At 52.0% G+C, this 14,193-nt stretch overlaps 1 protein-coding gene across 1 annotated transcript; it reads left to right on the forward strand.

The window, feature by feature from the left end:
* The first annotated feature begins 376 nt into the window (after positions 1 to 376).
* Positions 377 to 11,610, forward strand: Shkbp1 (SH3KBP1 binding protein 1). The gene is made up of 18 exons (XM_047528479.1): positions 377 to 503; positions 738 to 791; positions 904 to 949; positions 1,056 to 1,129; positions 1,666 to 1,724; positions 1,961 to 2,041; positions 3,015 to 3,176; positions 3,266 to 3,356; positions 3,452 to 3,642; positions 4,216 to 4,331; positions 5,035 to 5,122; positions 5,204 to 5,320; positions 6,963 to 7,133; positions 8,904 to 9,059; positions 9,476 to 9,572; positions 10,514 to 10,692; positions 10,973 to 11,087; positions 11,193 to 11,610. The coding sequence occupies exons 1-18, from the start codon at positions 418 to 420 to the stop codon at positions 11,422 to 11,424; spliced, it is 2,115 nt and encodes a 704-aa protein (XP_047384435.1). The 5' UTR covers positions 377 to 417; the 3' UTR covers positions 11,425 to 11,610.
* The last annotated feature ends 2,583 nt before the right edge of the window (positions 11,611 to 14,193 follow it).

A 14,193-nucleotide genomic window follows, 5' to 3' on the forward strand; every position in this document is an offset into this window, starting at 1 on the left:
ACGGTCTAAGCTAGTTGTTCGCTTTTCTTTACTTGCACCGGCGAGGCTCAAAGGAAGGGCTGGTGGCGAGGGTGGGGGTGGGATGCAGAGAACATCTAGATGTACCCCATGGTGTGGGTTAATTTCGGAGTCTAAACATATGCATATCGTCAAATCACCTAGTACCATACCTAAAACCGGAAACCTCGAGGGACAGAGAAATAACCCAACTTCCCCAAAGGAACAGCCCAGCCCGCCCCGTCAAAGGCCAGGAAAGGCAGGCTCCTTTAAGGAGGGGAAGAACTTAACTGCGAGGAGCAAGCTCTTTGTCCAATCGCAGGCGTTTCCAGGAGTCTCCGGTCCAATGAGCAAGCGGTGAGGGCGGGGTTTAGGTGCACACCCGGAAGTGGGCGCAGGCCCTCTGGCTCGCCGGGGGCCATGGCTGCGGTGGCTACTGCTGCCGAAGGGGTCTCGGGTCGCGGGCCTCCGGGGGAAGTGATTCATCTGAACGTGGGAGGCAAGAGGTGAGTGTGGGAAACTCTTTTAGGCTTCACCCTTGGCAGCGGGGAGCCGAGTGGGAGTACCCGCCTCTCCTGGGGGGAATCCCTGTCCATCAAGAGTTGCTCCGCCCTCTGCTGGAGCGAGGAGCCTGGAAAAACGCCTGCGAGGTGGGAGAACTAAGTGAATTTTGCGGGAGTCTGCACCGTTCCTTTATTTCTCACCACTGTGTCTTGCATCCACTTACCTTCTTCTCTTAGATTCAGTACCTCTCGCCAGACTCTCACCTGGATCCCAGACTCCTTCTTCTCCAGGTGAACAGGAGAGCGAGTTTGGGGGTGGAAACGGGGGGCGGGGGTTGTGGAGAGCCCTAATTTTCACCACGTACCCACCTCCCCGCCCGGCCCCTGTTTCCCTTTCCTGTAGTCTTCTGAGCGGACGCATCTCGACACTGAAAGATGAGACCGGAGCGGTGAGTAGGGCAAGAGCTGAAATGGCTGGCCAATAGGAGAAGGAACAAGACCTCCACTCAGTTCTGCTCTTTGGCCTTGCCCATCCTTTGTCCTCCTTCCTCACAGATCTTCATCGACCGGGACCCCACCGTCTTTGCCCCCATCCTCAACTTCCTGCGCACCAAAGAGCTGGATCCCAGGTTGGTATGAATAAAGGGGTTTCCCCACCATCTTCGTCTCCTAAGGAGTCTTTTCTTCCTTTCAGAATGTTCACTTAAGCTCCATTCTATCAGAATTATTTGGAATCTTGATCATGTTTAAACTACTTGTCTTTAGCATTCCCCCAACACACCCACACATTTTCACCAATATCTTCGCTCCTTAGAATCTTGATTCTGTCAAAATTAGCTACCCTTCAACATTGTCAGTACAGTTTCGAAAAACTTCCTCTTCAAAATTCTCAGCCCTGCCTGGCCCCGTGGCACACACCTGTAATCCCAGTGGCTTGGGAGGCTGAGGCAGGAGGATCGTGAGTTCAAAACCAACTTCAACAACTTAATGAGACCCTGTCTCAAAATAGAAAATAAAAAGGGATGGTAATGTCATGACCCAGGGTCATGTCATGGTCATGAACACAGGGTTGGCCCTGGGTTCAGTTTCTGGTATTTAAAAAAAATAAAAACTCTGCCCATTCCCATACCCCAGACCCTGACCTTTAGTCAATTCTATGACCCAGGGGCGTCCATTGTTCCAGCCTGCTTCACGAAGCCCAGTTCTATGGACTCACTCCACTGGGTAAGTGGGGACTCCCAGTTAGCATCCTCATTGTATGGAAAACCATCTCTTTACTGAAGCTGCCTAAATATTCCCTGCCCTTTACCCTCTGTCCTGAAAGAGGGTTGGATTAGAGGTGAGAGCATTAGATTGATCCCTGGTTCTGAGGGAAGTAGTGGTGTTCTGTGGAGAAGGGAGGGGTCAAATGGGGCTACCTCCATACCTAACAACTCCAGCTGTGAGTCCTTCCTTTGCAGTTCGTCGCCTGCAGCTGAGGGAGGAGTTGGATCGATCTTCTTGTGGGAATGTTCTCTTCAATGGTTATCTGCCTCCACCAGGTGTGCACTCCCAATGGTTGGAGGGAAGAGAGGGTGGCCTAAAGACTACATTTCCCACAAGTCTTGCCCTTGGGTACCCATTCTGTGATCCCTTAGTTGTGATGGGAGTTGTCATTCTTTATCAATGCTTGGGCTGATTCTTGGAAAGGAAATAGGAAACGGCATTTTCCTTAAGACAATGGGCCAGTTAGTTGTCCTTGAAACTCAGAAACTTGTGCTAGAGCCTGATGGGTATTGTAGTTCAGGTTTGATTTCCTTGTGGGAAGGCTTTGAAAGAACTGGGGTCTTTTGCATAGAGGAGAGCACTATTAAAGGGGCGTTAGCCACTAGAATCCCCAGGAGACCTAGGTCAGCCAGTCCACCTCCTGTGAAAAGTGTGCCTCAGAGGTTGTTGGGAACTTTAGTCTGCTAGGCTTTGCTGATTGGCAGAAGGAACAGAGTGGGGAAATTTAAATGTATGGCTTTATATTTCTGTTCTCAGTCATTATCTACTACTTTCATGAAATTTGCTCAATGTAAAGACCTGTACTATTACTTTCCTTAGTTTTGCTCCATTTTTAATGAATATCATTTTAAACAGAAGCTTTATAACACTGCCTTTATACCACAAATAACAAGGCAAACACGAAAATAAAACCCAAACATAGCAGCATCGTTAGATTCTGGCTAGATGCTGTTGCTTGTCAAGGGTACAGGTTTCTATTTATTAGGAGGAAGATTAGCAGATATTGAAGAGGCGTTAATATCACAGCAGCACCAAACTGACCCTTGCTCTGTGATGGACTCAAGGACACTGAACAGGAAGTAACTGTTCAGTGAGACTCAATGGCATTGAATGCCGTGTCTTGGCACCATCTAAAACCTTTACCTCGAGACTATGTTCCACACTTGGGGAAATCCATATTTGTCATAGTTTAAGTGCTTGCAGCCATGATTAGAATTATTGTCACTCTGCTGCTTCCCCCTACTCTAGTGTTCCCAGTGAAACGGCGAAACAGGCATAGCCTCGTGGGGCCCCAGCAGGTAGGGGGACGCCCAGCCCCTGTTCGTCGGAGCAACACGATGCCACCCAACCTGGGCAATGCAGGGTTGCTGGGTCGAATGCTGGATGAGAAAGCCCCTCCCTCCCCCTCAGGTAAGTTTCTTTCTTTTGGGAGCCCAGAACAGCCAGTGGGCTCATAGGAGGCCCTGTGACCCTGCCCTGATCCTTCTCTTTCCCCCAAGGGCAACCAGAGGAGCCAGGAATGGTGCGCCTCGTGTGTGGACACCACAGCTGGATTGCGGTGGCCTATACCCAGTTCCTCGTCTGCTACAGGTGCTTGGGGAAGGGATGGCCAGGAGGCTCTGAGCCCTGTGGATGGACAGACAGGGCTGGAGATGAGGGTCACCGATATCCTTCCAATCCTGCAGGCTGAAGGAAGCATCTGGCTGGCAGCTGGTGTTTTCCAGCCCCCGTCTGGACTGGCCCATTGAGCGCCTGGCTCTCACAGCCCGCGTGCCTGGTGGGGCTTTGGGTGAGCATGACAAGATGGTGGCCGCAGCCACTGGCAGCGAGATCCTGCTGTGGGCTCTGCAAGCAGAAGGTGGTGGCTCTGAGATAGGTAAGGCCCCAGACCTTTTCTAGAACCCTCTGCCCTGTGGAATTTTGTGGCCTGTTAAAAAAACCTCCCTATAAAATTCTCAAACCCATAAGAATGTTCCATTTGATATCTTTGCCCCATTGAATGATCCAACCCTTCAGAATTCATTCAATTCCTCTTGAAATTCCCTGGTCTATTAGGAAAATCCACCCACTTGAAATTCTCTTCTCCTTTGGAGTCCTCTGCCCTGTTAGATCTCTTTGCTGTGTTGGAATGCCAGTAGAATCTCAGAACCTGTTAGAATTTGTGTTGCTTAGAATCTCTGACTTTTTAGACCAGTCTGATCCCCTAAAGCAATCCTCGTAAGAATCCTCGCCACCACTAGAGGTTTTTGCTTCGTTGGAAATCTAGAGGTTTTTGCTTCGTTGTTACAAGTTCACACCTCCCTAGAATTCCACATCCATCACAAACCCTCTGTTATTCCTGCTGGAATCCCCTGCCCTGTGAGGATTCTGTGGCCCAGTGGACTCTTCTGGCACTTGGCCTTCCCGCTGCCACTCTCCTCCCCACTGAAGTCCTCCTTTCTCCCTGCAGGGGTCTTCCACTTGGGGGTGCCTGTGGAGGCCTTGTTCTTTGTGGGGAACCAGCTCATTGCCACAAGCCACACAGGGCGCATCGGGGTGTGGAATGCCGTCACCAAGCACTGGCAGGTTAGAGTTCTGGCCAGTCTGGCTGTCCCCTTCCCAGATGTCCAGATTCTACAGACCCAGGAAGGGGTTCTTTTCTGTCCCACTGCCCCCAGAGAGAGGCAGAGAACCCAGGGGTGGACCAGAGCCTGGATGTATCTGATAAAGGCCTGTGGAGTTTTGGGGAGTCCTTCCTGGAGGAGGGGTGACAGAGCTCACGTGAAGGCTGGATGGGTTTGAAAGGAGGAGAGGGGATTCTCTGGGCCCTGGGTGGGAGGTGCTGGGAGGTGATGTAGAAGGCAGGCACCCAGAGAGACGTGCAAACATCCCTCACTCTGCACCACCGCAGGCCACGTCCAAAACGCTTTAAAAAAAAAAAAAAATTGACAGTATTTTTCTCCTACAAAACTGAGTGGGAGGCAGAAGAGACAAAGAGAAACAAACAGAAACAGAAAATCAGAATCAGAGGGAAGCTAGGACAGAATGACTGATGGGATGCAGAGACACAGGACGGGATGAATTAAAATCAGGAATAGAGAGTGGAAGAGAGGCCAGGAGACACTCAGGGACAGGCACGAAAGGGAGTCACAGGAAGAGCCAGAGGAAGACGGGCAGAGATAGGCTGGGGCTGGCAAGGCTGGGAGACGTGGGCTTTGGGGCCAAAGTAGGTTCTGGAGAGGCGAGAGGGCCCCCCAGCCACTGCATCCCTGTGCTGCCTGGCCCCCAGGTTCAGGAGGTGCAGCCCATCACAAGCTATGATGCAGCAGGCTCCTTCCTCCTCCTGGGATGCAGCAATGGCTCCATCTACTATGTGGGTGAGCAGCGGCAGCCCCGAATGTGGGAGGGCAGGGCCAGGGCAGGTACCCATGAACAGACCCACCCTCTGCCCATTCCAGATGTGCAGAAGTTCCCCCTGCGCATGAAGGACAATGACCTCCTTGTCAGCGAGCTCTACCGGGACCCTGCAGAGGATGGGGTCACTGCCCTCAGTGTCTACCTCACTCCCAAAACCAGTAAGCTATGCCCCAGCTTCCACCTCTGCCATTTCCTGCCAGCCCCAGCCTACAGCTGTCTCCCAGCATATGTGACATGTCATGGGATTTATCAGGAGGAGGGACAGATTTGGGTCTCCTTTAGTCATTCAACAAACATATACTAGGTATCTGTTGTGCATAAGCACTGTTCCAGGTGCTGGACTGACCTGCCTCTCGACCAGGGACACAGTGGACCACTGGCCATTTGTCTTTGTATTTCTTTTCCATCTCTGTGGTCAGGGCATGATGTGTGCATGTTCATAAAACCAAGAGGATGCATGTTTTGTAGTGGACAAATCCAGGTTCTTATTTAGGATAGTTTTTTGTTTTTTATTTTTGGTGCTGGGGATTGAATCCAGGGGTGCTTAATCACTGAGCCATATCCCCAGCCCTTTTTCGTATTTTATTTAGAGACAGGGTCTTGCTAAGTTGAACTCACCATCCTCCTGCCTCAGCCTCCCAAGTCACTGGGATTACAGGTGTGCACCACCACACCTAGCTTGTTTTATTTTCTTAATGTTAAGTGTAGAAGAAAAGAAAACTTTTGATTTTCAGACATTTTGCATACCATAAAAGTCACCTTTTTTTTTTTTTTTTTCGGCAGTGCTAAGGATCAAACCCAGGGATTTGCTAGACTCTACCACTGAGTTATACCCCAAGCCAAATCACCATTTTGAAGTGCATGATTCAGTGGGTTTTAGTATGTTGACAAAGTTGCGCAGCTATCCTCACTATCCAGTTCCAGAACTCACCAGTCCTCCCTCCTGACAGCCCTAGAAACCACTTATCTACTCTCTGTCCCTATGGATTTGCTCATTCTGGACATTCCGTGTAAATGGACTGAATCGTGCAGTACGTGGTCTTTTGTATCTGACATTTTTCACTTAGCATAATGGGTATTTTTTTTAATGGTTAATGCTTTCTGGTCTTAAAATATCTTTAATTTATCTATGCCAGGTTGCAAATTGAACTTTGCATCTCGAGTAAAAAGAATCTCACTTAGTTGCCTAGGCTGGCCTTGAACTTGCAATCTTCCTGGCTCCGCCTCCCTCCTAATGGGGATTACAGGTGTCGGCCACCCTGGCCTGGCCTGCCCAAGGTTTTGTACCTATGTGTGTTACTGGGTGTAAGACTAATTCACAGCCAGTGGGTATGGAATGAACGCAAAAATGTGGCAACCACATTTTACCTACCCACATTCCTTAACTTGGTACATTGAGTTTCTGAGACTCTCAAAATGGAAAGTCAGTTGCAGGGTGAGTCCCTCAGACACACTGGGTTACGTTCTCTTGTCTGTCTGTTGATGTGTCTGTTTCTGCCTCTTTCTCTGATGCCATCTCTGTTTCTCTCTCCATCTCTGTATCCGTCCGTGTGATTCCCTTTCTCAGTTCCCCTCTATTTTCCCACCTCTCTTCCCTCATTTAATGGCGCAGTCTCTGTCTCTGGGTCTGTCTGCCCCATACCTTTGTCTCCTGGTGCCTCCGTTTCCCAGATCCCCTCACCACTTTGCCCCCTCCCTTCTCCCTCTGGCTTTGGCTCTGCTCTGTGCCTCTGTCCTTCTCTCTGCCTCAGTTTCTGTCTCTCCATGACACAGGGCCTCTCTTTGTCCTTGGCTCACCAGGTGACAGTGGAAACTGGATCGAGATCGCCTATGGCACCAGCTCAGGGGGTGTACGGGTCATCGTGCAGCACCCTGAGACAGTGGGCTCAGGGCCCCAGCTCTTCCAGACCTTCACTGTGCACCGCAGCCCTGTCACCAAAATCATGCTGTCAGAAAAGCACCTCATCTCAGGTGGGTCTCCCCACGTGTGACCTGAGGCAGCACAGGTGAGAGCGTGAAGCTGGGAAGATACAGATTTTGTTGGAGGGGACACTGTGCAGGGAGAGAACTCTGCAGGGGAGAGAGCCCACCTGGGAGGGTAATTGCAGAAGTGATAGAAGACTGTTAAGAAACCAGTTGGAAGGAGAGTGGATTTTTAGAAGGTGAGGAAAGAACTCATTGGTTGAATGAGCATTTATTAAGCACCTATGGTGTGCCAGGCACAGGGGATACAGTGATGAGCAAGACAAACCAAGTCTCTGGCCTTGGGGAGTTAACAGGAGATAAATAAGTAAAACTATAGCTGGGGTTTAGCTCATTGGTGGAGTTCTTACCTGGCACGCTGAGACCCTTTGTTCTATCCCCAACACTGCTAAATAAAGAAATAAAGCTAGGCATGGTGACCCAGCTACTCCAGGGACCTGAGGCCAGACTGAGCAATGTAGCAAAACCCTTTCTCAAAAAAATAGAAACAAAATTAAAAAGTAATAAATAAGCACTGGGTGATGATAAGAGCCGTGAATAAAAACGAAGAGGTGGCCAGGTGCCGGGACACGCACCTGTGATACCAGCTACTGGGGAGCCTGAGGCAGGAGGATCATGGGTTTGAGGCCAGCCTGGCAAAATCCTGTCCCAAGAAGGGCTGGGGATGTTGCTCAGTGGTCACCAAAAAGCAAAGTGAAGTGGTATGTGGCTATAAAATGTCAACCTAAATAAAACAAATTCTTCAAAGAATCATGACAGGAATAGCCGAGCACTGCGGTGGGAAGAGTGGCATAGTGAACTCTTGGCATATTCCACAAGGTCCAGGCGAGGACCCCGCCCCCCACCACCATCTCCACCATACTGGGGATTGAACCCAGGGGTGCTCTACCACTGAACTGGGTTTCCAGCTTTTTAAATAAAAATTTTTGAGACAGAGCTTCGCCTCGCTAAGTTGCTGAGGCTGGCCTTAAACATGTGCTCCTCCTGTCTCTGCCTCCAGAGTCCCTGGGACTGGCAGCCTTAAGAACCCTTCCTCCACAGCCTCCGACCTTATTTACTCCTGCTGTTAGGGTTGACACAGGGACTGATTTTCACTCTAACTTTAACTTGTCCTTCACAAAAGCAAGGGTGTTATGGAGAGGGATGGTTCAGGGAGGGCCTGTCCGAGGAAGGAAGGGCCTTTGAGCAGACTTGAGGTGACGAGCAGTACAGATCAGCAGGCACAAGTGTTCCAGGCAGAGGAAACAGCACTGCAAAGACTCTGAGAGGACGTTTGATGTGTCTGAGGAGGAGCAGGGGACCCCTCTGCCTGCAGTGGAGTAAGCAACAAGGGAAATGCCAGATGAGGGCAGAGAGGTGACAGGCAGCAGCTGTGGCGGGGGTTGGGGGGCCCTGTGCAGGGGAGGGAGGTGGCTGGACTCAGGTGACCACAGGCCCTCTCTGCATGTGGGAGCAGACTGTGGGGACAGGATGGGGGGCACTACTGTGATGGTCCAGGCAGGAAATGAGAAGGACAGGACCAGGGTGAAGGCCGTGGACAGGGTACCATGAGATCAGGCTCTGGAACCATTTATGAGAAAGAGCCAGCAGAATTTTTGGCCATTTGGAATTCTGGGGAGAGAAAATTCTCTGAAAGGGAAAAATTAGGAGAAGGCTGGATCCTGACACCTCTGCAGGGGTCATCCTGGGGCTCAGGAAGCCTGGGCAGTGTAGGTACCACAGCCAGGCTCCACCTTCCGCTGTCCCCCTGCTCCTCAGTCTGTGCCGACAACAACCACGTGCGGACATGGTCTGTGACGCGATTCCGAGGCATGATCTCCACCCAGCCCGGCTCCACCCCACTTGCATCCTTCAAGATTCTGGCGCTGGAGTCAGCTGATGGGCATGGCGGCTGCAGTGCTGGCAACGACATTGGTGCCTACTGACCCCTGGCCCCCTCCTCACTGACATGCCGGACCCACTGGGCTCCCACTGACCCACTTACCTGACCTGCCCGGCTGACCGGGTCAACTTGCACTCCCATTGATTGTTGACCTCTTCGACTTCTACCTGACCTCTCTTGACCTCAGTTTACTCCTAAATGACCCCTGTGTTAACTCTGTCACCCCCATTGATTCCTACTGACAGCCAGTTGGCCCAGGACCCCTCATGGACCTAAACTCTCCTGACCATTGCGACCTGCCCCACCCTATCAGACCCTGCCCACCTCCAGAAGCCTGTGGGCAGGGCCTAGGTCTGGGAGGCTGCTCAGCAGTGGGAAGGGGCAGAGCCTGAGGGTCTGGGGGCTCAAAGGGCCCTGGCCAGCCCTGCGCCTGCTTCTGCCCTGCCAGGCCCCTACGGTGAGCGGGATGACCAGCAGGTGTTCATCCAGAAGGTGGTGCCAAGTGCCAGCCAGCTCTTTGTGCGTCTTTCATCCACTGGGCAGCGGTGAGAACTGTCCTGCCAAACAGGGAGGGTGGTCAGGGGAAAGACAAGGTGCAGCTGGGCCATAGAGGCCAGAAAGGGACACAGAAGGAGCAAAGGCTGGCAGGGTGAGCAGGCGGGCGCACTTGGGGACGGGAGGGATCAAAGGCGTGCAGGGCCTGCGGGAGGGGAAGCTGGAGAGTTCTCAGGCCATCATGCTGGAAGGGCGGGATCAGGAGGTGCAGGCCCAGCCCTGGCAAGATGGGGCACAGGAAGCTGTAGGAGCCCAGAGCTCATGCTCACTCCAGTCTGGAGGGTTTCTTGAAGAGAGGACTCTGAGCAGCGGCCACATTAAAGTGGCTGTTTAGGAATGAGCAGAAGAAAGAAGGGCAGGAGAGAGTGCCAGGGAGGAGGCGGGAGTGCCAGGGAGGAGGCAGGAGTGCGCTGACTCAGAAGGCCCCAAAGGCCCCAAAGGCCGATGCAGGCCACCCCTGGAACTGAGCAGAATCGGGGCGGGGTGAGGGCAGCAGTGGGCAGGGTCTCGTCAGTCACGTGGAAGAGCTGAGGCTTCATCCCGAGTGTACCGCGGACCTGAGGGTGAACAGGAGTTGCTCTGGAGGCCAAGACCCTGGGTGCCTGGTGCGAGGGGGAGGTGGCAGGTGTGGGAGAGATGCCAGGCGGCCGTGGGTAGCAAGTGGGGGAAGCCTCAGGATGAGGCTTGAAGAGGGGAACGGGAGATGGGGGAGTCTCCTGAGGCACACTGGGCATCATGGTGAGTGGACAGGCGGGATGTCCAAGAGGCTGCTGATGCTGAAGAAAAAAATCAATAAGGATTGGGGTAGTTATTAGAGAAGCAGTGACTGAAGCTATGTGGTGGGGCACCCAGGAAAGGGGTGAGGGTACAAGGGGCCAGGCTGGGCTCTGGCTGGGCCAGGGTAACCCCCTCACCCCCTTTGCCCCCTCAGTGTGTGCTCGGTGCGCTCTGTGGACGGCTCACCCACGACCGCCTTCACCGTGCTGGAGTGTGAGGGCTCCCGGCGCCTTGGCTCCCGTCCCCGACGCTACCTGCTCACTGGCCAGGCCAACGGCAGCCTGGCCATGTGGGACCTGACCACCGCCATGGATGGCCTTGGCCAGGCCCCTGGTACTCCCCACCCCACCCCAAACCCAGCTAACCCACATCACCCAGACTCAGGAATCTGGAACCTGCTTCAGCATGCTCTTCCCAAGCCCTTGCCCTCTGACCCTTTTCCTTCTCCCTTGACCCCTTTTCCTGGTCCTCCAACCCCCAGTGGCCCCTCTCTCAGCCTCTGACCCTATCCATCTGTCTCTGTGCCCTCTCACCTGTCCAGCTTGCAGTATAGCTCCTGTCCCTTGCCCCCCAGGCCTGTCTTCACCCTGAACCCCGTTTCCGTGCACCTCAGCAGGTGGCCTGACAGAGGAAGAGCTGATGGGACAGCTGGAGCAGTGTGAGCTGGCGCCCCCGGCTTCCTCTCGGAGCTCCCTCCCCAGCCCCTCTCCCCGGACCTCCCTCACCAGGTAGCTGCATTCTGCTACCTGTGCAGCGAGGGAGGGGAGAGCAGGGAGGCCTTAGGGGAGGCCCGCTGCCCCGTGACGCGGCACTGACCTTCCCCACCACCTCAGTCTCCACTCAGCCTCCAGCAGCACCTCCCTGTCTGGCCGCCGTGGGAGCCCCAGCCCCCCACAGGCAGAGGCGCGGCGCCGTGGGGGAGGCAGCTTCGTGGAACGCTGCCAGGAACTGGTTCGGAGTGCACCAGAGCCCCGGCGGCCACCAACACCAGCCCCTCGGCCCTCCGCAGGGCTCGCGGCTCCCCTCACACCTCCCAAGAAGAAGCTCAATGAAACTTCCTTTTGAACACAACCGCCATGGTGCCTTTGGATACCCTGGCCCCAGGGAACTCAGGTGCCTCCTCCTGGCTTTCTGTTGGAGTCCTGGGTTCAGGGCCAGGGCCTCCTCGGAGTGGTCATTGTTACTAAGTCCCAATCTTTCTCCTTTTCTGGAAGCCAAAGCTATCCTTTCCAATAAAATCCTCATTGCCAACTCCTTGTTTGCATTCTTGGTGGGTTTGGGGGTCCCCAGGGAAGGGATGAGGGAGAGGGAGACCCAACCAGGTTCCTGAATGTAAACTTCGGAAGAGCTGCCTCTCCTGATGTAAGCAAAAATCAGGACTTAAGCATTGTCTTCAGGCATGGCTGGATCCAGGCATTCAGGATGTCTTTCCATTTGTTGCCTTTGCTTTCCTCTGGGATGCATCATCTTCAGTCAGGTCCTCTCTGGGGCAAGATGATTTCCACGAAGCTCCTTAGCATATCTCCACCCACCTGTCTCTTTTATTTTTCTCTATCTCTCTTTCCCCCACCAACTAAAATCAAAGGACTGATTGTCATTGGCTTGAGTTGAGTCAGATGACTATTCCCAAACCAGTCACTCTGACCAGTGTGATGAAGGGCTTGTGTTGTCCCAGCCTGGGTCATGAGCCCTCATGAGCTAGGAGGTGGGGTCAACCCCATGTAAGCCGAGCAGAAGAGCCATTCCTGAAAAGAGAATTAGGGTAGAGTGTTACCACAGACAAGGACGGATGGCCACAGATAGGCAGAAACAGTGGAAGCTAAGTCATCGCTGTGCCCTTAACATTTGTATGCCAGAACTTGACACTCCAAACACCTTGCCCAGCATCCCTGGCTGCCCAGTCCCTCACTCCTTTCTTGGGTTGGGGACAGTTTCAGCTCAACTTAGCCTGACTTCTTTCTAATATTCTCTCTAAAAAATTATGCCAGTTCCTCTGGCCACTTCCTCAGGTTGGTTTTCTGCATCTTAAAGAGGAGAGAAAGTGGGCCAGAGTAGGAACAAGGGATTTTAGAATATGCTGATTCCAGAAACACACTGAAACATACTGGAGAGAGATCTAGAATGCTAGGGAATCTAGAACCTAGGGTTATTCTGGAGTGCTAGTGGATTAACAATATTAGGGTTCTTCTCTTCATATCAGAGAATCTAGACTGGCAATGTTTCTATCAAAAAGACCTGGAGTAAAGTCAATGATTCCAGAATAGGAGAGTATTGAGAAATATCTGTGACTCTCCACTAGTAGGAATATTTTATCTGGATTTCTAATATGGTATGAATTATTATAGGGCAGAGAAAGGAGTCTGAATTAATAGGATATCTTGAGAATGGGAGATATTCTGATGGTTAAGCCTTCCACAGCACTGGAGGGTTTGTTTGCCTTCCAGGAAATCTATATGGCATGAGGTTCTAGATTGTCAGAGTATTTAGAACACAAAAAGGAGACCTAAAAAGGCGAGTGATTCTAAAACCTGGGTGTTCCAGAATGCCTATGAATCACAAAATCTTGTGAACTTTTTTTTTTTTTCATGTGCCAGGACATTCAGAACACTGGGAGATGTTTGAATGTTAGGAATTCTAAAGAGTGTGTGTGGGGCTTAAAATGTCAGGAAATCTCAAATACAGAGGTGTTTTGTAATGTTCACAGATCTAGAATATTTAGGTCATTTTTTCCATGCCAGGGAACTCTTGTGTTTCTGGAATGCTTATGATTCTAGAAGTAATATAGCCATGGAATGTAGTCAAATATAGAACACTGAAGGTTTTTTTTTTTTTTTTTTTTTTTTTTTTTTTTTTTTTTTTTTTTTTTAAATCTAGTATTAGGGGAAAAAACAGTGTATTGAGAGGAAGAAGCTTCTGGAAGCTTCTGGAAAGCTGGATCTAGAACTTTGAGGACTTCTGAAGGGTTGAGATCAGATCAGGATCCAGCGATAATATAGTGAGAGATAGTGAGAGATTGGGAAACGGGGACTCCAAATTCTGGGGGGAAGGGAAGCTGATTCCATCCCCGGAAGTTGCAGTGGTGAGCCAGAGGCTGTTGCCTAGCAACGAGCATTGAAGATGCCCTGGATCCCAGGCAGAAGGGAGAAATTTCAGCAGCGCCCCCAGCAAATGCTTCAGACACAGGGTAGGAGGTGGGGAAGGAGGAAAAGATGAGGGACACTATGTCCCTCAGGGCCATGTGAGCAGGGATCTTGAGGTCACAGAAAGGTAGGGGGAACGGAGCACATTCAGGGGGCAGAGCGGAGCACTCCATCATCGCACTGGGTCAGTCCACGAATGGTCGTGAGTGAGGCTTGATTGCTATCTTTACTGCTCCAGGGGGCTGTGTGTCTCTGGATGGTGGGTGGGCCCAGATTTCTAGGTGTCAGTGTGGGATGGAGGTGTGGATTGCTGTAGGTGGCCATGATGGCGTGAGTGTGTCTATGTGAGTCATGTGTGTGTGCTGCTTCGTGGGGGAGGGGGCAGTAAAGGGATCTCCTGTCCGCGTGGTCCTGCACACCTTTCATTGGAAGGAGCAGGAGTAGGGGCTGGGAGGGAAGCTGGATCATTTTCTGTTCTAAGAGCCCTGCTGTCAGGGCGTGTGGCCTACTACCTCGTGTGGGCTCTGGTACACTGGGCTAACACTATAGATGTAGAGACCTTAAACATTAAACTGCTTTGAAAAAATGAGGCTTGGAACTGAGAAGTGGGACAAAAATGGAAAGTGGGGGGCTTGGGATCCTAAGTGAGGGACTGTATCCCAGTTCTCGGTAAGAAGGGGTGTGGCCTGAAGCT

Source organism: Sciurus carolinensis, chromosome 16 (assembly GCF_902686445.1).
Source record: "Sciurus carolinensis chromosome 16, mSciCar1.2, whole genome shotgun sequence".
NCBI lineage: Eukaryota > Metazoa > Chordata > Mammalia > Rodentia > Sciuridae > Sciurus > Sciurus carolinensis.

Bases quoted from the DNA above. Each gene is read 5' to 3' on its own strand.
- Shkbp1 (XM_047528479.1), top strand. From the start codon at position 418: ATGGCTGCGGTGGCTACTGCTGCCGAAGGGGTCTCGGGTCGCGGGCCT. The intron at 950-1,055 runs GTGAGTAGGGCA...CCTTCCTCACAG, and splicing joins TGAAAGATGAGACCGGAGCG to ATCTTCATCGACCGGGACCC. The intron at 3,177-3,265 runs GTAAGTTTCTTT...CTTTCCCCCAAG, and splicing joins AGCCCCTCCCTCCCCCTCAG to GGCAACCAGAGGAGCCAGGA.